The sequence below is a fragment of the Gavia stellata genome, chromosome 2, assembly GCF_030936135.1.
Source record: "Gavia stellata isolate bGavSte3 chromosome 2, bGavSte3.hap2, whole genome shotgun sequence".
Classification (NCBI taxonomy): Eukaryota; Metazoa; Chordata; class Aves; order Gaviiformes; family Gaviidae; genus Gavia; species Gavia stellata.
Window position 1 is genome coordinate 3305129 of NC_082595.1, and position 22280 is coordinate 3327408.

Below are 22280 nucleotides of genomic sequence, written 5' to 3' on the forward strand. Positions count from 1 at the left end.
CCCCAGCTGTGCCAGCAGATGTATTACAGGTCTGTCCATTCTAGGGTTTCACCGCGTGTGTGAAATATTCACTTTTCATAAGTAAATTGCCCCTTTCCTTTAGACACGTTAATAAAGAGGGGTTCAAACATGCTCCAGACTGGAATCGCTACAGATGCCACGCAATGACTACCCAGTTTAAATACAAATCTACAATTCAAATCTGTTTAAACACTGGCCTCCGGATGAACTACTGAGTCCAAAAACCACAGACCTTGGTGCGCACTCAAGTGAGCAAGTAGCGCAGGTGGGATCCAGGCCTGGATGTTGCAGCTTGGTCCCATCTCAGCACTGTAGCTTTAGGGAGTCTGGTGGAGCATCTGTGTAGGCTGGTAGGAAGCCACCCCCTAAACTGCCTGGGGTCTTTGGAGCAGATCCCAAGGAAAGGCCAGTCTCTGCCTTCTTTAGGTCTCATAGGGAGTGACCGTCAAGTGCTCACTTGTGGAAATGAAATAAATAACTTCAAAAATGGCCTGAGCACAGGTGTGATCCATGGCCAGAAGAGTCCTGGGTACCTCTGAGCAGCCTCCCTGCTCACACCACCTCCCTCCTCCCCTGTGTCTGCAGCTCCTGCCCCATCCCCTACACTCGTTTATGTTGCAGATGTACCTCTGTGCTAACACAGCGGCTCGCTAACAGCTTTGCTCTCTGTCCTCAGGGAAGACTCAAAATTGAATTTGTAGCAGTGACAACACTGGTTTAAGATAAACCAGTCGGGATTTGACGACTACTCTTTCCCCAGGCATTTCCAGCTAATAAGGATTTTGTCACTGTGACTGCCCTCAGCTTTGCAAGCTGCTGCTCCAGAATCCTCTTGGCGGGGGGGCAAGGAGGTGTTTGCTTTCCCATGGACTCCGAAGGCACCACTTCGGATCGGGAAACTAATGGCAGTCCATGTCTCTCCTTCACAGGAAAGGGGCACAATGCTCGCCCCCAGCTCTGCTCTGACATCGGGACAGGGCTGGCAAACAACGGGGGCAACGGGAAGCCTCCAGAACCTGAAGAAATTTAATAACCAAGACTTCAACCGTCTGCGAGCCTTGTGTCTGAGCGAAGGACTGCTTTTTGAGGATGCCATGTTCCCTGCTCACGTCAGCTCCGTTGGTCCCAACCTGCTCCCAGAGGATAAGCTGCGGCGAATACAATGGAAGAGGCCAACTGTGAGTTATGCCAGCCAGGGCGTTTCATAGCCCTGCTGCTGAATGGGAGTGCTGGTGGACAAGGGCTAAAGGCCTTCACCTTGGGGAAGGAGATCTGTGCTAAGCAGGGAAGTAGACCCCAAGGGGAACACTGGGAGCACAACACTGCAAGAAGGGATCCTTTCTGTGGGATGTGTGGAGGGAAGATAAGCTCTGTAACATTAATGATTTCATTGGGTACATTTTTGTAGGACGTTTGTTTCCACCTTTGAACCTGACTAGAACTAGTGTTCCTACTTTGATCTGCTTCTAGAGGACTGTGCAAACCTGAAAAGCTGTCACATTCTACTAAAGATCTCTGATTTCTGTAATCCAAGCCGCTGACTCAGCGATACCTATTTTAAAGTAATTGGAACAAGGTATGAGATGAAGTACGTTTGTCTGCTGATTCCCAGCTGCAGTTTAACAGGCAGTTGTCATCATCTGGCATATGGAGGTTTAAATTCGGAGGTGGAATCACATACTCAGCTTTTTTATCCTAGGACCTAATTTAGGGAATCTTTCTACAGTCAGACTGCGCTGTATAGCACTGCTGTGTACCATTTGCTGCTGGTGCAGCTACTGGATTAGCCACGCGCTGCCCTTTTGCTGGGTTTTGCTGAGCACACCGCTAGTGCCTGGGGCCTTTGGCTTCCCTGGGCTGGAGGAAACCAGGTCATCTCCCTGCAGGCAACCCCCTGGGGTGTAGAGACAGTAACTGTGAGACTGTAGAGACGGGATGAGACAACTGGAAAAGATTTATTTGGATAGTAGATGCAAGTAGGGCAATGAGGGTATGTTGGAGCTTGGCAGCATGGTGGCCTTGGCATACCAGCAGCAGAGGCAGCTGCCAGCATGGACGTTGAAAGCCATGGCTCACAGAAGGGAAGCAGGCTATCCCAGGGAGCATGCACAGCTGCTGAATGTGGATGCCCCAAGGGAGAGCTGAGAAGCCCCAGCCCTGGTGTAAAAGGAATGTGATGTGGTGAAGTATCAGCTGGAGCAGAAGCTGCAGCCTGGACACCACCACGACTGTGGCTGCAGTGTTGTGGTGATAGGGATGGGGCTTGAGGCTTGAACTTCTCACTACCCACTGCTGCAGCAGGGCCTGAAAGTGTCAGAGAAACTGTGTCTGCAGAGGTACCCGCACTTCCAATCGGTGTCAACACTTTATCACATGGCTTGCTAGGTGTGGAGGTGCTGGGTGCAGATGTCTGGGTGTCTTCTGTGGAGCTGCTATGAAGGGATCATTCTCCTCTGCAGAAGCAGCTCCTACTGCTGGCTGAACATCTGGGCTTCTCCTCAGGCAGCCTTTCTTCAAATCCGGGTCCAGTGAGAATACAGCTGATGCTGTGCTTTTTACACCAGCACTCTGCTTACAGATTTGTAGCAGGTAGGGATAATCACTCTTGAAGTAGGGGTTATAGTAGAAAAGAACTAAAAAATGCAAAGGAGAGGAGTTAGTTGCCACCATTTCCAGACTGAGAAACACAAGGATACAATAACTAAGGATTAGACTCACACGAGACAAACACAGATATTAGAAAGGACTCTCAAGGGCATTTTAAAGATGAATAAACTGGAATAAAATGTTATGATACAGTTCTGTTAAGTACTAACCAACCTGGTGGTTTTGCCATTGGGGAGCAGCAGAGAAGCGTCGGATTTCAAAAGCATAGAAACCGACTTAGAAACCCAAATACCACTAATTTTGAGGCACCGCAGTGTGGGATGAACATCTATCCTACTCAAATATCTTAAGAGTTATTTCATGTCCAAAGGGACTGACGTACCTTGCCAAAAGCAGAACCTGCTGCTGCTAATGCTTGAAGTTTGTCAGATGAGGCAGGTGTTGGAGAATTCCCTTCCATTTTGCTGTACCTATGAAGATTAAGCTGAGGAATGAAAGTTTTTGTGAAATTGGTTTCAAAAATTCACGGAGGTCCTCTCCTTCCCAGCACTTCCCTTTTGAAGTTTTTTTTTTTTTTCAGCAATCACTACACAGTTTCCAGCATCACCCCACCAAATTGACCAAAACCAATCGCATTCAACAATTTTCCAGACTTTTTTCAGGAAGGAGTGGGGTGAAAAGTCATTGGCTTTTCCAGAGCTCTCCAGTGAAAAATTAAAGCATACACTCATGGCCCAGGGTTCACGACACACAGTGAAAAGCCTTTTCTTCTATTATAGAGGTTAAGGCAACATCACCAGCTGCTCTTCTACAATGTAATCAAGGGCCAAATGTTGAGACTGCTGACTCAACTGGCTCATCTGGAACAGAAACCCAGGACATCAGTGCTGAGGAAGGCTCCATTTTAAATTTTTTTTTTCTTGGTTTGACCAAAATTTCTACCTGCAGCCATTTCCCGACCAGCCAGGCTTCGTACTGCTGATACAAGATGAAAGGCAATGGCACCAGCTGCCTGGGGAACCCAACCAGAAGTTCTCAAACGTCACCACAACACCCATACTGTGTTGTGGCGACATCAAAGCATCTCCTCCATCTCCTGGCAGAATGAAGCAGGGGCAGAAGAAGTTGCTAAATAGCAGTGGTGGCTTTTCATTTATAGAGCTGCAGATGTTTTAAGCCAAGGGTCAGGAAATAAATACAACTGTATTTGCGTTGCAAATATCCTGAAAGGCCAGTGCTGTGTCCAGTTGCCTTTGGGATTTGGTCCCCAGGGAGGAAGAAGGAATGCTGCAGTGTTAGGAGTTAAAGTGCCCCATTCCTGAGGTTTTTCAGTTGGGCACCTTTCACCGTGCAGAAATGTTCATAAACTCTTTGTTCTTAAGTCATTGCAATGCTAACTCTAAGGATACATGATCCCAGGTGTTTAAGCTACCTAAACTACTTGGCAAAGGGATACCTATAATTTCCCCAAAGGAGACTGTTTCTTATCTGAATACGTCTCCCAGAGGGTGAATGTAGTTGCATCCTGCTGACAGAACATGGCCAATTTAATCTATGTCTATATTTTTTCTCAGCCTCCACCATTAGCTCCCTCTGACGTAAAGAAATTTGGCTGGAAATGTACCTGTGACAAAACTGGCATCTTGGTCCTAATAATCTCTTAGCCTCCACTTTCTGATTCATATAGTATCTGCTTATTTAAGTGGTGGATAGCAATTATAATTGCTCTCATTGTTCCAGATTCAATTGAGCAGCTGAGCAACATGCTCCTTCTATTTTACGTTGTACGTTGTCAAGAGAATTGCCAGTTACATGCAGAATTTGGAGTCTTCACATCTGGGGGTAATGTATAAAGTAGCAAGAAAACAGCTTGATTTTTCAGACAGCAAGAGTCAATGGTGACAGTCAGAAACAACTGACTTTAAAGTGGGCTGATTTAAAATGGGAGTCTGTGAAGGGGAAGGTGGATGAGGAGCACCAAGACGACATTTGAAATGTCACTTTTCTTAACTCTGCAGCAGTTGCAGTTTCCCATCAGATGGGAACTGCTCCAGGCTGTGTTTTCATCCCCAGGCCCTCAGCCTAAGTCCATTGAAACGTGTGCAATTTGTAACAGAGATTTTTCATGCGGTTCTTGAAGCGTTACTAGAGGTGGGGCTGGGGGTATCAGATACAGCAGGAGCTCTGCAATTAATTGGTCTTTTGGTTCACCCACAGTTTGGACAAATAGAAAAGACTTCTATTTTAGACTGAACAACGCATTTTCCATAGCTGGGTTTTTCTGAAGATCCTTCAAAGGGAAATTCTCCTTGAAGAGTTATGTCAGATTTTAAAAACTGAGATGCTTCTTTAAAAAATGTTCAGAACACATTCTTTCACTGTTTGGTGCTTTTCCTTCACACAAGCAATTGAGCAGAATAGAGGAAGTCATAAAATGGTTTGCTGTTGCTGAATACATGTTTTTAATCAATTAATGTTTTAGCTAAAGATTTCACTCTGTTCTGATCATACTGCATAATACTATACAGATGCAAAAAGAAACTCAATTAGGATGATCCAGACGATGTGAATTGTGGTGGTGCTGAATTCTGAGTGCTTTCTTTTTCCTAACTTTGGTTATATTTTCAAACACACTAAGTAAGGGGATAGAGATTACTACATATGCAGCAGTGCATTGGCCCTGCACCAGGGGCAGTCCAATACGATGCTTGATATGGTGCCTGTTATAAACTTGGTTAAGGATAGTCCCTGATCTTCGGTGCTTATGCTTTATAAGGCTAAAATGGGCAGAGGGTGAAGCTGCTGAAGGTTTTTCTGAAGAGACTTCAAGGTCACAGACTACTGCTCCTGCAGCTGCTCACCCTTCATCTCTTGGGGACCCTGTAGCTACCTTATGAGGTGAGGGATTGCTGAGCAAGAGCTGGTGTAGAAGGGTCCATGCCCTGTTCAACGTAGGCTGTGACTTGCATGGGGGGCAACCAGAAGAGAGGGAAAAGCTGCAAGATGGCCAGTGGAGGTTTGAGGGTCAGCGTGAGAGAAATCCCTAAGTGCCTCTGCTGTGACTTGTAGGAGGGTGCGTGGTGAAAGGACTGCCTGAAATAGCTGACGTGGGTTTCCTTTGCATCATCGCAGTCTGTTCTTAGCATCAGGGCATGGACTCCTTGGGTATTTGTCTCATGTGTCTGGTGTAGAGTCGAGTCCAAAAGAACTTCTTGGATGGAAGCCACAGAAAGAGGCTGCTTTAGCATGAACTTGAGCAAGGGATATACCTTGTTCCCTTAGCAGAGACTCAGGGAACCGTGCTACTGCACTTAGCATTTAAAAAGCATTGGGGAAAACGATACATCTTGTTTGCTGGAAAAAGTGATTCGTTATTTGATTCAGTAATTTTGCAAAAGGGCTTGCTCACATTTTTTTTCCTCTCTTTCTCTGTCCCTTGCCAAAGCAAATGTAACCTCCTTTCAGCAACAGAGTGCCTATCACCGTTCTACACTGCTTTGAGTGATTGGTATTTGTTTATTGGCATTTTATTTAATTCCCAGAGATTTCCAGGAAGTAACATCAATGTTAAGGAATTCTGATCCCAGGAACTGACTAAACCAAAATGGGCCCTTTAAAAAAAAAATTTGGAAGTTAGGATCTTTCAAGACAGATAAGCTGAGCTGGAGTTCCTACTGCATCAGCCTTGGCCTGTCTGTAGCTGGAGGGGAGAAAAAGATAGATTTTTATTAAGGCAAGGAATCAGACAACAGTTTGAAGTTAACCTAAAAACTTAGCTCTAATAGCACAGGGGACAAATGAAGGCAAAACGTACCAAAAAAAAAAAAAAAGGAAAAAGAAATGTGGCTTGTCAGATGAGCTGCTTTAATAAGGCAAGTTGTGAGAACTGTGCGGTGATGAGGGATAGCGCTGTCCTGTAGTACCTGCAGGTCTGTCACCGTCGGGCCATTCTCTGGCACGAGCCAAAGCCGCCCGCCAGCTGCTCATGGTAGAGTTCACAGCTGCAGCATATCCCAGAGGCCACAAGGCCCTTGGATCCCGTTCAGTATTCCTCCCTGATGAAAATCAAAATCAATTCACCTCCTTTTTGAGCGTGCGTGTGCAATCAGCGTAATTGAACGGGAGCAGCATTTCCAGGCTGCCATTGTCTCAGCCCTTGCCTACTCAGCTGATTGCATCTGACCTCAACTTCAGAGTTCACATATTTGGGCTGAGGAAGCTGCAGCGCATCACCATTTATTACATCTGTCTTTCTGCACGGGTTTTAGATGAGGAGGGTTTATTTGCTTAGTATCTCTGGGCTCTGTTGCTTTTGGAAAGGACTGGTTGCAGGGAGGGGGAATGCACACATCCCGGGTTGAGGGGAAAGCAGCGCTCCAATGATGGTCTGTTGACTCACCCGCTTCCCTGTTTCTCAGGCTGGGGAGTCAGCTAGCAGGATTATGTGGCTGTGGTGGCCACAGGGGAATAGTTGATAACACCGTGCCACTTTGAAAACTTTACCTTGTACTGAATGGTATGAGTGGGAGGTTTCAAGACCTCTAAGGGAACTGCCTGTCAAGGGCTCAGGGTAGACAGGGCTACCTCTCTTGTCTACATCCTTTTCGTTTCCCTCCTTTGTTGGCGGTTGTCATTGGTTTTTAGCACCGAGCCGCACAAAGCAAATGGGTTGCAGGTAAAATCTGAGCTGGTTTCTGTTTCCGCTGGTTGTTGGACACCAGTCTGTCCTCCAGCATGACTTTACTTGTGGGGTCCCAGCCTGTGCAGAGTCTGAGGCCCTCATTCCTCCATTGCAAGAGAGAGAGCTGGAGCAGAGGAGGGGGTTTTTTAAGCAACTGAGGCATTTGTGTTGAAAACAGGCAATTAGGAATTGAGCTATTCTGCTGTAAAGCAGGGAATTGAGTTCTGGTGGTGCGAGCAAACCCCTTGAGATTAGCCTGTTTTTTCCTGTCTAAGAGAATGTCAAAGAAAAGCAGAATATGAGTTTTAAAAAGAAAAAGATTAGGCAGATTCAAGGAAGCAGATTCCTGATTCCCACGAGGTCTAATAAACACAAACCTGTGGATAGAGCCTCCAGCCTGGGAAGTCCTTTAGCTCCCAAGTGATGGAGAGTGGGAGGATGTATGCGGGAGGAGCATTGCTTTCGGCTTGCTCGGTTACCCTGCTCCTCTCCAAGCTGTCGGAGATAAGTCATTGCAACAGGCAGACCTTCAGTGTGACCCAGGGCAGCTCGTCTTTTGTTCTGCCCTACCTCATTACTCCAACTGCCTTATTTCTGTGTTAGCTATCCTGTGGAGGTTTCCTGCGGTTATGGGATGTATGACAGCGGTGTGCCTGAGCCCTCCTCAGAACGTGGCTAGGCAATGCCCTCAGACCTGAGAACTGCAATACCACCTTTGCTTCTTAACCCAGAAGATTACAGGCACAATTGTGATGCTGAATTAGGACTTGTCCAGCTGAGAACAGAGTTTAGCTTTCAATCAGTAGCAGCCTTTTAATTTTTCTTAATTGGTGTGTGTTGAGCAGGGAGCACTGTGGCTCACGATGGTGGGATGTGTCAGGAAGGTGAAGCTGGAGCAGGAGGGAGCAACACAAGTACAGCCAAAGGGAAAGATGTGGTGCTGTGGCAGGAACAGAAGTGGAACTGGAATTTTACTGTATGGTTAAGGTGAACTGATTGGGAGGTGGCTCTGCAAAGAGTCATCTCCTGCCTCTTAACCCTCCGCAGCCTTGTGCCTGCACTCAGGATCATGCTGGGTCAGCAGGGAAGTCTGTGGAAAAGCGTCTGCGGCCAGACCACCGTACTGAGCAGCAGCCTGCAGTCAGACTGGCTTGCACTGCCCGTGAAATCCCACCTCAGTCTTCCAACTTTCCACAAAAATGTCTGACTGAGTTCTTTACATACGTCTGCATATGGCCTACATCTATGCTACTGACCCCCAGCTTCTTCTGGAGACTTGCTCTTCCATAAAAATGCTGAGCAATTATAAAAAGAAATTTAGAGACAAACGCATGTACAGGGCACTCTCCTTCCACCTCTCAAATTATTTTTCCATCTTGCCCTTTGGATAAGCAGTACTTCTGTGGTAAGGCTATTCTCTAGAGGATGAACTGGTTTGAACTTGAATTTCTCTTTTATTTTGAATACATAATGAAATCTTCAGCGAGCCAAGGAAAGCGAGTGATGATAGCTTTGTCCTGGGGGTATGAGTTCAGGCAGAGCGCCTGACTTGCAGCCCATATGGTTGCCTTCACTGCCGGACTCGTAGATACTCTGAGAAGAGACCACGTGCCTCCTTAAGCTCCCACTTCTTTTCCCCTCCAGCTAAAACTGAAAAGTCTTGAGGAAGATGCCACAAAGCCTCATCATAATTTCTCAGTGAAACAGGGCACTGCTTCTGGACAGACATATTTAAATCTGTAGTTTCTCTATTTGTGATGCAATTTAAACACTCACAAATGGTGAGGCTTGCACGTTTTTTGTAGCGGTAACTATGTGCGTAGCTGTTTAGCAATAATAAATGATAGTTTCTGGCGTTTTACGACTGCTGTATGCTTGCCTTTGAAGGAAGAGGAGCTAATTGGAGATTTCCTTTCCTTCCAGTTGAGAAGGCCCAGATTTCCAAAACACTGCACCCATCACAATTACATCCTCTCCAAGCTCTTTCAGAAACCCTCTGCGCTTAGTTCAGGCTCCACAGAGCATCCTTCAAGGGAACAGCCATTCCACCACTGACTTCAGGGGTCATACTCTTCCAGAGCTCTTCTGAGTATCTGGTCTTGCAATTCCCCACAACTCCTGCCTTTGCTTCAGCTTCTCTTTGTCCCCTGCCTTCCCTTGGCTCACACCCAACGCTGCGCAAAGAGCCAGTGCCCTGTGCACCGCATCCTTTTGAAGCGTGCCCATGCTGCCTCTTTTCCTCAAGCCCACGGAGAGGTGGCTACACTCAGAAACGCAAACCTCTTGTTAAAATCTGCCATGCCATTTCTGACCACAGTGCATGCAGCAAGGAGAACGGCTGCTGTTTCAGCCAGCAGCACCGGTGTCAGCTCAGCGGGAATTCATCTTGCATTTGCTGCGTGGTTTCTGCAGAGGGACAGCTGCTGAGGAGCCCCTTTTCCATGGCTAGTCACACGCTCTGTGTTGCTTTCCAGTTATTGCACCCTAAGTCTGTGGGGACTACACGCCATTGGAAGCAGAGCTTAGTGTGTTGTGGGTGGGGATTGCAGTGAGAGTGTTTGACTTCAGCTTTTGTTCTCTCTGAGAGCCACAAAATCATCTGTATGCACAGGCAAGGCATGTTGGCTGGGGCTGACTTCAGATCATGTCTTTTCGGTTTTAGACAAAATTACTGGTTTCTCTCAACAAGGAACATGCTTAATGACTCAACTCATCCCTGTTTGCTTACTGGGGAGTTGAATGCCTTGGTGGGCAATAGGGCATCTGCTGAGGCATCTAGTGGGTTGACTTTTCAGCCGGTCTCCGTAACAGGCTAGCAGGATCCACAGTGCACTTAAAAGCTTCATCGTCCCAGCACAGAGCAGATCATCAGCCTTTCCTCAGGAATCCTGTAAGAGACGCAGCTGCCTTCCCATTAGTTTCAGGCTCGTGTTTCTATATGGTGGTTACCCCCACGGCAGCTATGCACTGTAGCACATCCATCAGAGCCCAGCCACCCTGCCTGGGGCAACTAAGATTTCAACAGCCTCAGAAATGATAGGGGAAAAAAATACCCTTTCCTTTACGCTGTTGGTTTTCTGGGATGACTGTTGACAAGTCAGACACGCACAAGGGCACGGGTCAAGTTCAGAGACTTGTCTTGCAAGTTACTCTTTCCTGCATGTGGGAGGTTTTGAGTTCACCCAGGTGAGGGAGGCAAACTGCTGACTGGGAAATAGAGGCAGGGAGAAGATAAAGCTAGGACAGATGTAGGGGGAAGAGAGAAGGGCTGAGACTGCTGCTTTGCTGTATGGTGACCAACCGCTGTGGCCAAGACCGCCACTTCTTAGGCCTGCTCCCATTTACCCATGCTATGGGTAAATCTCTTATCGCAAAGTCCTGGGATAGGTGAGGATGGCTGCATCAAAGCATCTGTCAAGGAAGATGTGTACCCAGGCTGCTTTCCCCGGTGTCAGCAGTGCTGTGGGAGAATGAGCTGTCCGCCAGCCTGGAGCAGCAATGTTGCGTTGCATCTTGTCCTGACAGGGAAACTTCTTAGAGGAGTTTGATCACCGTGAAGCCATTTCAGAAAACTGACAGTGTTTGCTAATGCTGAGCTCACGCAACCGTGCCAGTTACGAGTCACGTTGTGCGCTGGTCTCAATTTTGTGCAGCATGTCAAATCAATTGGGGGGAAGAAATGCCAGGACCTGCTTAAGGAAGGGCTGCTCTATTCTTTTTCTTACTCAGATGTTTTTTCTCCCTTTTATCTCTTCATTTTCTTACGTGCGCAGTGACTTTCCTATTTAAGGCTGATTGCTCTTTCAAAACAGAGCCTTTCCCAATTGGGATGCGCCAAGGGTTACTCCCAGGGGATGCTCGGGCCATTCCTACCCGAGCACTCGGATATCCCAGGCCAGTAGCAGACACAGGTGGGAGAATAGTTCACATTTCTGTGTGCAAGGCCAAGCTCTGAAGTATTTCCCCTTCACTGCCCAAGCAAGACTCTCAAGGAATGCAAGGAAAATTCTCCATGAATTAAAATAAGTCAGCCAGGCCTGTAGGATTTTGCAGCCAGAGATTAAGCCCTCTTTCTATAGCTTCCTCCCCAGAAGTGATGAAAAGCAGCCCAGGCTGATCTGTATTAGTCCTGCATGGAAACAGGAAAGGCTTAGAGAGTAAAACATTCTCAGACCCAGTGCTGAGCTGAAGTTCAGATTCTGCTCCACTCTGCTTGGAAACCTCTGTGTCTCTGCCCTCCTGCCCCCAGGAAACTGCACGATTTCGCAGGCAGGCTCCGAGCTGTCTCCGAAAGGTGTTGGTCACATTAGAGAAACCCGAACGAAAACTCAGTGAGCACCCAACCGCAAGTCCCCATCCCTAGAGGATGAGGACTTGAGCAGACTAACGAAGAGATGCCTGAGTAGCTCCTCTCATTTTGTTGGTGGCAGGCAACAAAACATCAGGGCTCAAGAGAACATTTTCAGCTGTGGAAAAGGTAGGCAAGCAAAGGTCTTCGAGGGGCAGGAACACACTGTTGGCAAAGGCTGGGTACCCACACTCCTCTTTGCATTTTCTTTCTTCCAGGAACTTCAGAGAAATCCTTATTTGATCATGGATGGAGTTAGCAGGTTTGATATCATGCAAGGAGAAATAGGTAAGGTCATATTCCTCTTTGGGAAAAGATTGGCGCAAAGCAATAACCTGTGATTTCTTTGCTATGTTCCGAGCGCTTGGTGGGAAGACGTGGACCATGGTAGCTGCAGTAAACAATTAGTGCAGGTCAATCCAGACTCACGCAAGTTCACACGCAACTTACTGCAGATATTTAACAGGATTCCCAAACGCAGCTGGTCTAATCCCTGTTACTTATATGTAGCACCTGCCCTCTCTTTCTATAAGGACAAGCATAGAAAGGGAGGTCTGACTGAGATCAGGCAGGTGCTTCAAGTGCAAGGGTCAAACACAGCTCTGGAGCAAGCAGGCACAGCTCCAGCATGTGTAAGACTGAATTTTATTTTCACCCTGTCTCCATGTGGTGACTCTCAGTGTTTTCTTTTCTATGGATATTTCTGTCCATCTTCTCTGATACTTACCCAGACACGTGTCTGCACCCTGTATCGGTTCCACCTTTTTCTCCTGGCCCATAACCATGCTTGTCTTTGGGAGCAGCTCTGCTCCCATATAGAGAGAAATGTCTTCCCATTTCTCATTCCACTGAGAGGTTTGAAGATTTCCTCAACAATGCTCTAGACTGCAAGGTTCAACATGACCACAAAAGATAGGAGGAGCATAAAAGTAGAAAAGGATGGCTGGGTGGCATCAGGGTTCCCAGGGGGCATTGCTGGTGAATACTGGGTAGTGTTTCTGCATTTTGGGGGAGAGAAGGGAGACAGAAGAATGTTGGTTTCTTTTAACAAGCTGGTTCTTAGATGTTGAAGTCCACTCTCCTAAAGAGTGAGTTACAGTCCACAACAGTGAGTAACTGACTGAATGCACTGGTTTCCTCCCTCCCTTGAGGTGACTGCTGGCTGCTGGCTGCCCTGGGCTCCCTGACAATGCAGAAGCAATTTTTGGAAAATGTTTTACCAAAGGACCAAGGATTCCAGGACGATTATGCTGGGATTTTTCATTTCCGCGTATGTATTCTCTGTTGTATTGATACTGCTCGGGCTTGGCTGGTTGGATTATATAGGGGTCCAAACTGCAGTCCCACATGTTGACATCCTTTGATGCTTTGGTTCTTCAGTTCTGAAGCCCAGGTTAGAATTTTGCAGAAAATCCCAAATTTTCTAATGGTTCCTTGTACTCCAGGTGGTGCAATCACACTTCAGGGAATTTGAAGCCCTTTTCTGAAAAGTATGACTCCAGGGGTACAGATACCAGTTGTTCAGATGGATTTGTGTATATATATATTTTAGATGGCATTCTGGTGCCTGCTTTGATTTGGACAGTTTGTATGGCTGTCAGCGCATCTGTGTTCTTTATCTATTTAGACTCATTTTCTATTTCCCCATATACTTCACCTTGCCCTTTTAGCTCATGGAAACGGCTTGCAATTACAAATCCTTGGAGACAGATCAGAGGAACAGGCTTTTGGTATTTTGAAAACAGATTTATTTCGGAGAGAGGAGCAGGGCTTTTTAGTAAATCTTACTTTCTACCAACTCTTGAAATTCTCTGAATCTCTCAGGAGGATGACTGGGATAGTAACTGGCAGGCCCTGCTTGCTTGTGTCCGAGTCGACCAAATATCTTGTGGGATTAGAAACACTTGCAGTACCATTAAGGTCCAGAAGCTAAACTGGCTGTAGAGAGAATCGGTATATATTTGGCCATCCATCATCCCCCTTTTTTCACAAATCTGTTTTGTTATACACAGCTCAGTAGCAAGCGAAGAGCTCTGGCACTGAGACTTCTTTGACCTCCTGGAGCTCTCGTGGAGCAGCACCAGGAGGATTATCTCGCAGGCAGTCTAAATTTTGCTCTGTTCCTTTGCTCCTCAGAATACCAGATGTTTCTATCTTGGCCCATTTCCAGCATGCAGAGGTGCGCTGTATGAGATAAACCAGCTGAAGGGACACCAGTCCGCTTAAAACACATTAAAAGGATGCAAGCTAGATTGTCTTTCATGAGAGCTTTGAAAAGATTAGTTAGGAGCAATCCTTAAATCTTAAGCAGTATAAATACCTTACAGTATTTGAAAATGTTTTCCCTGTCATCTCATCTGCAAATCAATGCAACTGTTTCTGGCTTTCCTTGAGCAATAAACCCCTGAGAAAGCTACTCTGAATGGAAATGCTTCTCGGCAATGCCTTTCAATTATTCCATCAAAGATATTTTACTGCCATCCACAGGCTAAGCCACCAGTCCTCAGTTCAGTGAAGAATCGCAAACAAGGCATATCATATGCTAATATAAAAATTTTAGCTTATAACTTTTTTTCACCTTTTTGGATCTGGAGCACATTGCCTCTCAGGAATACAAAGGGCTGCTCCAGTCTTCCTACGCAACACTGGCTGTTCAGCTGCAAGAGTTAAGGGTGTTAAGCACTTCATCAGCTGTAGTTAAGATGGGTGAATGCTTTTAGCTAGGGAATAATGACAATGACGTTATTTCACCAGGAATTAAGTTAGTTCCGTGTTTGTATAGGAGTCACTTTCTCTGCCACAGAAACTCTGATGCCTGTCAAGAGAGGGGAAAAAAGGAGGCAAAATAACCCCCTCTGACCAACAGCACCGTAGGTGTGTTGCTGTCATCTTGCAGCTGTCCATTTCTTTTTCCTCTTCTTCTAAGGCCAGGAAAATAAAGTCCTGATCTAAAAGGCTCACCACAAATGTGGAAGTGAAGAACTTCCCTCTTTGCAGCCTGCCTAAAGAGGGATTCTTTGTTTCATTTACTGTCACATTCCCAACTGCAGTACTTTACATCCTGAGGGTATAAAGAAATTTCATGAAGCCAGACTCTCAAGCCAAAAAGTGAAGGCATTGGCCTTCTCTGAAGGCATATGGGGGAGAATGGCTTCTCCTTTACCACTCTTGCACTCCCAGAGCATCCTAGGACTTTCCATGAGGTTTTGCATTCCCACTATGGCTTTTCCTGTCATTGTGAGCTCAGATGAGTCCACGATCTGAAAGTCTGTGGCAGTCAGGACAAAGCAGCTCTCTTTATCCAGCTGGAGAAAAATACAGTGCTGCGTTCAGAAGGCCTCCAAGCTTTAGCTTCTTACCAAAGATGGCCAAGGAACTTTGCTTTGGAACAATGTCACTAATGGGTTTGGACTGCATTATTCCCCACAGCCAGTTCCATATTGTTCTCCTTGTTTACCTGTTGTGTTTGCACAGGAAGCACCACGCGGAGATGTGGCTGGATGTCACACATTTTCTCCATACAGACCTGCTGCCAGGTGTTTTCTGGTGACAGGAGGGCACATCAAGTGACCAAAAGGACTGTCCTTTTGCCTGTATCTCTTTTGGGCAGAGGACAGCCAGTGGCAGGCTTTTCCTCTAACCTGCCAAAGTCAAGAAGAAGACTCAAACCACTCAGTTCGGAGAGTCCAACCCTGCCACCTCCTGCCACCACTAATGTAGGAAGTGAGAGGCTGGGGCGAGGCAGAACGTAAGTAGGATCAAACCTGCTTTCGGCTTAGCAGACTGTAAGCTGCTTTGCTGCTGGGCAGATCTGGTCTTGTGCTTTTCTAAAAGAACAGCTCATTTTGGGGTTTTTCATTGACCAAAGCGGTTGAAGTAAAATCATGCTAGACTAAATCTATTGTTGGCATACTTCCACTGGAGTCCTTAGCATTACTGCAAGTAAGAGCTTGGCCTCTTATGGCTGCGAATCATGCTAAGCTACATTAATCTGCTAATGACTCTGGAAATGGCTCCTTTAGTTCATCCCCACAGATCTCTTTCCCTATCTTCTCCCTTGAAAGGTTTCATCAGCTGGATCAGCTGGAGAAACACCTGCTCTGTCTGCATGCTGGAGAGACCGCCTGCATCCTCCTCATCCATCAAGGAGATGGATAACACCTCAAAACAGTCTTTAGTCACTACACTGTCCATGCCCATGACAGCGCGTCAGAGTCTTAATTGAAACACAGAGGAAAGGAAATCTAGAGACTGGATCTTGACAGAGGCTCTCTGGCCAAGAGCTGTGCTGCAAGGGAAAATCCAAGTGCAGCTGAGGAGTGAGGCTCACTGAGCCATCTGTGTGATTGTTCTGTAGCATCTTGAATGCTTGCTATCGCCCAATAATATTAGCATATTTCCCGTGTTGAATCTTTCCTCCCACTGATTGCAGAAGTATTTATATTCCCAAATGACTTCCCCTCCCACTGGGAAATCCAGCCACTTGGTAGCTTGTTTAACAATGTGGACCATTAGCCTGAAGCAGTTCAAGAGAAAACTTGCACATATCCATGCTTTAGATTAATTCCTGTGCTATTTCAGGAGTCTGTTGCTTGGCATGAATATTAGCTCTTAAAAGAGGCTCATTCTTTTCTCTCTCTTCTTTTTTTTTTTTTTTTTTTTTTCTTCTTTTCAGTTCTGGCAATATGGAGACTGGGTGGATGTAGTGATAGATGACCAGTTGCCATTCCTAAATGGAAGATACCTGTCTGTACACCCTCGAACATCAAATGAATTCTGGCCATCCTTGCTGGAAAAAGCATATGCCAAGTAAATATACCTGGTCTATTCTTCCACCCCGTGCTGAATGCTTTCTGCGAGCGGTTTCACCCTCTGTTTTACGCAAAGCAGATAGGGAGGAGTTCAGGCTAACAGCTGTCTATGTGTATGTTGTGCTGTGCGTATGTAAGGAACTGTGGCTGCATGCAAACACAGGGCCAATATAACCTGGAGATGTTGGTCTCAGGCTGAAGACCTAACTGTACCTGGTCCAACTCTGGGATGTTAACACCTGAGAAGTAAAATGAACAGGGCAATGGCTGGTGACACAAAACGAGCTGGGCATCTCCTTACTTTAAGCAAACTTCTTTGCTTCTGTTTTTCTTTCCATGTTTTCCTCTGTTTAAAACTGCAGACTCTAAGCAGGGATTGCCTCCGTTTACAGTCACTAATCAGAGATCATGCAGATATTTGGAGCAGGCAATGAGAGGAAAGATGACTGAAGGACATGCCCAGGCACAGCACATGCACGCCTGTGAGTCTCTGGTCAGCTCTCACTTCACACGGAGAGCTCTGACTCTTGGTTGAGGTCCCCAGAGTACTGCAGGGTTAATAAGGATTCATAAAGATAATAATTTTTTAAAATCCTCTGAGGAGTGAAGGGATCAGCATGTGGTCCTTTAGCATCTGTAGCACTGTCCATTATTAAATGTGCTGAAGATAAATTCCTGTGCTAGGGGTAGTACGAAGGGTTGGAACTTGTTGTGCATGCCCTACATCAAGCTGGTGTAACATTTGCAATCCAGTAAAGAGGAGCTGAAGAAGAGAGCTAATTATTTTGGCAGATTTGGTCTGGAATAAGCAAATGTTAAAGTAGCATCTGAGCGACTCGGGAATAGGATGTATTTTGCCCTGAGATATCTCAGAAAAGTTGACTCAGGATTCAGTATCAATTTGCTGCATAAGATTTTAATTACAAAGCAAACCAAACCTCTATTAAATTAAAGTTGCAAGAGATGCTGTTTATGAGATTCCCATTTGAGAAGTTTTTCCCCAGTGCCCATGACAAATTCTTTTCATCAGTGTAGGACAAGGACAACCCTTCAAAATACAATTAGTTGCAGACTTCATTTGATTACATTCATTAAATACAGTGTGTATGGTGGGGTTTAACAGCGTGCTCTACCTGCTCTAAGTACGGCATGTTCCAGCTTATTTGCTGTCTCAATAAAAAGCATACGATGAAAACAACAAGGACTGTGTTGGCAATATTAAATTATTATCCTATTATTGCACTCTAGCAGAGTGAATTGGGAATGGTGCTGAAAACTTGTTTCTGTCTTGCCTTGGATGCATGGGCAAATACCTTCACCTCTCTCTTCTTCCTATTTCTCATTTGCAAAAGGGATACTGTCCTTTTTTGTCAAGAGTCATGACAAAATATGATGTAGAAACTAACAGTTCAGCTCCATTTGAGCTGAAACATCCATTTGAACCAGTCACCCTTGGCTCCCTTCCTGTTTAGAAGAAAGAAACTGGATACTTCAAGATGAGATGCAGCTCATCTCCCTAAAACGTCTGCATTGGCATGAGATGCACCTTATTATTTTCCACTGTCTGTAAATTAGACAGCTGCCTCAGATGTGAGTGAATACATAGGAAAAAGTCCCTCTTTGCTATATTCATTCCACAGGGCACGTGTTGTGTCTGGCCATGTATTTCAGTCAGGTTTCCCTTCATTACCTGGCCCCAATGCCTACACACCACAGGCTCACCGTCTCAATGCGCATGTCCATTTTGGAAACCATCACTGTACATTTTTTATTAAAATACAGTGTAAGGACTAATTAACTTTGTTTTTTCCCCCAGGTTACAGGGCTCCTACCAGAACTTGCATGGAGGCTACCTTTCTGATGCTTTAGTAGACCTCACAGGTGGAGTCCAAGTGCAGTTTTCATTGAAGGATCCCCCCCCTGATCTGGAGGAGATACTGAAAGCTGCTGACAAGTCCAAGTGTCTGATGGGGTGTAGCACCTCAGGTCGGGTGAGTCACAGGGCCAGGAACGTGCCTTTCTTGGTTTACCGTGTTTGCATAAAGGTTGCTGTTTTGAGTGAAAAAGGAAGTCTATAATCACTCCTTGTAATAGTTCCAGCTTATGGATGCCTGAAGAGATCTTGGCAGCAGAAAGTAGACAAGGTTATGCAGTAAGTAATGTGAAGGCTTTTGGTTAGATGTGGGTGTGTTGGTCTGTCAGAGAGGGGTCTGTGGCTTCTCTCCTGGCTAATTCCACTGCAAGAGCAGTATCCTCTTGCAGCAGGGCTGATTTTGGCCTCATAGCTTTGGGATCAATTATAGCAAGGCCAAAACGCACCTCTCTCCTGCCAGAGGATGCTATTATCCCATTGTGATTTGCAGGCAACCAATGTTAATGCTGGGAAGTTGCAAAAGGTTTTGTGATGCTCAGCAAGTATCTTGCTAAAAAGCTGCCAAGGCTTCCCTTACAGCATGTAAGGGAAGACTGCAAAGTGTGCGGCATTGATCCTGTAGTGCTTGGTTCATCAGGACACAAAGCTCAGCTGTTGAAAACAAGCCAAGGACTAGCCCCTCAGCGCATGTGGCTGACGCTGGGCTGGGGGTGGCAGGGAAATTCTGGGGCTCTAATCCTCCCAGTGACCCAGTCCAGGTCATTCTGCAGCTTCAGCAGCTCTGGACTATTGAAGAACTTGCAAATATGTGAAGACCTGTAGTTTTGTTAAATTTACTGGACTACTTATGGCTGCAGTGGGAAGAACAGTCACATTTCTCTGGAGCCACTATATCTGAGATACCGCTGTAGTCAAACCCAAGTCTCTTTTTCTGCCATACCAAATGATAGTTCAGGGAGTTGATGGCCATACCTTTGCAGTGTGGCAGAGAGCTAAAAGCTGTGCTTTCTCCCTTCTGCAGCCGAGGAGGAACATAGAGCTGAGGAATGGGATTGTGCAGGGTCATGCCTACACTGTCACAGGAGCTGTGAAGGTAAGATGAAGGACTTGTTCCTGCCTAGTGATCTTGTACTGGTGACCCACTACAGGGCAGTCACACTGCTGTTCCATTAAGAGTAATTTTAATTAGCTTCATGCTTAGGAGGGATTGTTGAAAACACATAGTTCAAATGCCAGGAGATGGAAGGATTGTGGCACAACGGAAAGAGGGAGAATATCTGAGTCCTATCATTTTTTCTAATGGAAAAATGCAACTTAAATTCACTTTTGTTTTGGGGCATTTCAACAGCAAAGACAGCATTTCTGGGGATTTTCATTCTATGCTGACTCTTAAAAAATTAACTTTTCTGTTTCAAATAAGAATAGAAGCACTGGCTGAAATTCTGGGATGGCCCAGATGCAAATCTACATTTGTTCAGCTCAATCACAAACTGCCAAAAACCACTGTGTGAAAAGTAAATAACTCGCTGGTTCAAGAACAGCATTTCTCCATCTTTTAAAGCTGTTCTACCCATGCAGAACTTTTCCTGGCTAGATAATAATATTGCTGATCTGAAAACAGGACAACTTTATCATACAGATCAAAAGAAATGACGGATGTTTTACAACCAGAAGTCAGAACATGCCTTACCCCAGTAAGCTGTAGTGCACACAGGGAATGTTAACAGTGAGCAAGGCCAAGAAGGAAACCAAACAATGGCTATGCTATCAAGCAAGACAGCTACAACACATTTTAATGTAGGAACTTAAAGTACTTTGGAAAGGGGATGTTGTTTTCCCTAAGCTATTTTCTCCCTTCTCCCCTCCTCTTTAATGGTTTCCCGTATGAGCCTGGCTTTGGTTTATAGCCCGTCATGCCATGGCATGTTTGGTGCCATCATCACAGTCAGTGTGCTTCTTCTCAGAGGAGGCTTGCTTGTAGCCGAGCTGCTCTGAAATGGAAGGATGGAGGTTGCCAGGCTCCAGAGGAGGTCCCAGCTGGCTCTCCCCAAGTCAGGGGTGGAAGGATCCCGAATCCTGTCGGAGAGGAAGCAGGCTGTTTCAGCTTCTTACTGCTCATGATGTGTGCAGAGAGGAGAAAGAGTCTTTGCCCCACCTTACAAGAGTACAAAGGCATCCGGGGTGGGGAAGTGATTTGAGGCTGGCCAGGGGCTGGGCCTTTGCCTGGGAAGAGACTGCTATGGCATTTGTTTCCAACACTGCCTGTGTGCATAAGGAGAGCCAGAAACAAAAAGGTTTGCTTCTCCTTTCCACTTCCACCATTTCAGCTTCACTGCTGAAAGTGAGCTCCTTCTGGCTTAAAGCAGTGACAGCAAGAGGAAAAAAGCACCAAAACTCCAGCTGTTGGAAACCACAATATTGTAGATATAGAGACACAGCTTCTGTTTATTATCATCTTTCCGTGCTGACTGTCGACATTCACTCCAGGCAGTCTGGTGGTCTGGTTCTTCAAAGTCTCTGCCTTTGCTGACTCACAGCTTCAGATATGGAGGATTAGGCATTGGACTTTCCCAAGGCCATTGAAGTCATGCAGTGTGGTGGGAATGCTGCTGCTTCCCTCTGTGTTGGCTATTCACCGTCCTCGGGAAAGCAAAATGAACGCAGTTTTCTCCCACGCGCCATTCCTTTACAATGTAAAAAGGCACTGACTTTTAACTGCGGTCAAATGCAGTCAAAACCAGGCCTCCAAGGGATAGAAGAAGACCCATTTTATTACCCATCTCTTCACTGAATATCACAATCGTGAGAAGTTGTGACTGAGTGTCTTTTTCCTTCTTCTTTACAGATACGCTACAAGAATGGCTGGAAACATATCATCAGGATCTGGAACCCATGGGGCCATGGGGAGTGGAAGGGCCCCTGGAGTGATGAGTATGGTCTTAAAGCTTTAAGCTCATAAGGAGAATCGCTCTTTTACAGGCTTGTTGTAAAGGACGTCTGCCTTGCACATATTATAATGAAGCAGACATTTCTAAATCAATTCATTATAAGCGTTATTTCCATTTGCAAAGCAACTGCCCATGGAAATCCAATCCAGGGAAAACTAATGCGGCATTGGTTTTATATGTGCTCCTCGCTAAGCCTAGCTCATGTGTCCCTTTTTGTCTATGCGTACATTTTCCCCATGTAAGTCATGGATGAAAGAGTTGTTATTACCTGGAGTAAGCTCTGACCATGCCCCTAGACACTGGCTGGCTGCTTCTATTGAATTCTGCTGCAACAATCACGCTTCCACCTTCCTGCTCCTTCTTCCCCTCCCATGAGTCTGAATCGGGGAAGAGGATGGTTAGCGGAGTCCATGAGAATAGGGCAGTATTTTTATGCAGTATTGAACAGAGACAAAAAGGGTCCTTGGTTATTGCAAAGGCAAAGTGCTGCTGGATGGCTTGAACTGATCTTTTGGATCCTGCATGCAGCTTTGGAGATGCCAGGACCACTTCGCTGCTGTGTGTATAAGCTAACTTCTCTTTCCAGAGGAAAAGACCGATGCAGAGGAAGACTGCAACAATGTTTTGTAAATAAATAGATGTTAGTTTTCCTGATGGAACTGCATCAGTATTTTCCTGACTAGAGAGATGTTCAGGTGTCACTCTTACGTGATTTAATAGCATTCCACCTCTCGTTGTTGCTAGGAACACTCAAAACTTCCCTGCTGAGAAAAGTCAGGCTAGAGTATTGCATCTGGATGGGTTGGCGGGTGGTGCAGCCATGTTTAAGGCTGGGATAATAGCTATCTGCTCAGACAGCAGACTCCTATTTTTTGGAAGGGTGAACTATAATCCTAACTGTAATTGAAATGTCAGTAGAGCGCGTTCACAGGTAAGCTGCATAAATCAATAAATTATTGATTCATGCTCTGTTTATTTATCTTACACTCTG

General features: G+C 45.8%; 1 protein-coding gene across 1 annotated transcript in view; it reads left to right on the plus strand.

Annotated features, from left to right (window-relative positions):
- The first annotated feature begins 962 nt into the window (after positions 1-962).
- CAPN13 (calpain 13) overlaps positions 963-22280 on the plus strand; it is a 42676-nt gene continuing 21358 nt past the window's right edge. Inside the window, exons 1-7 of the mRNA XM_059835729.1 lie at positions 963-1199; positions 11876-11945; positions 12809-12927; positions 16333-16466; positions 18285-18459; positions 19363-19434; positions 21187-21272. Coding sequence (XP_059691712.1) covers positions 963-1199; positions 11876-11945; positions 12809-12927; positions 16333-16466; positions 18285-18459; positions 19363-19434; positions 21187-21272 — 893 coding nt within the window. The remainder of the gene's footprint in view (positions 1200-11875; positions 11946-12808; positions 12928-16332; positions 16467-18284; positions 18460-19362; positions 19435-21186; positions 21273-22280) is intronic.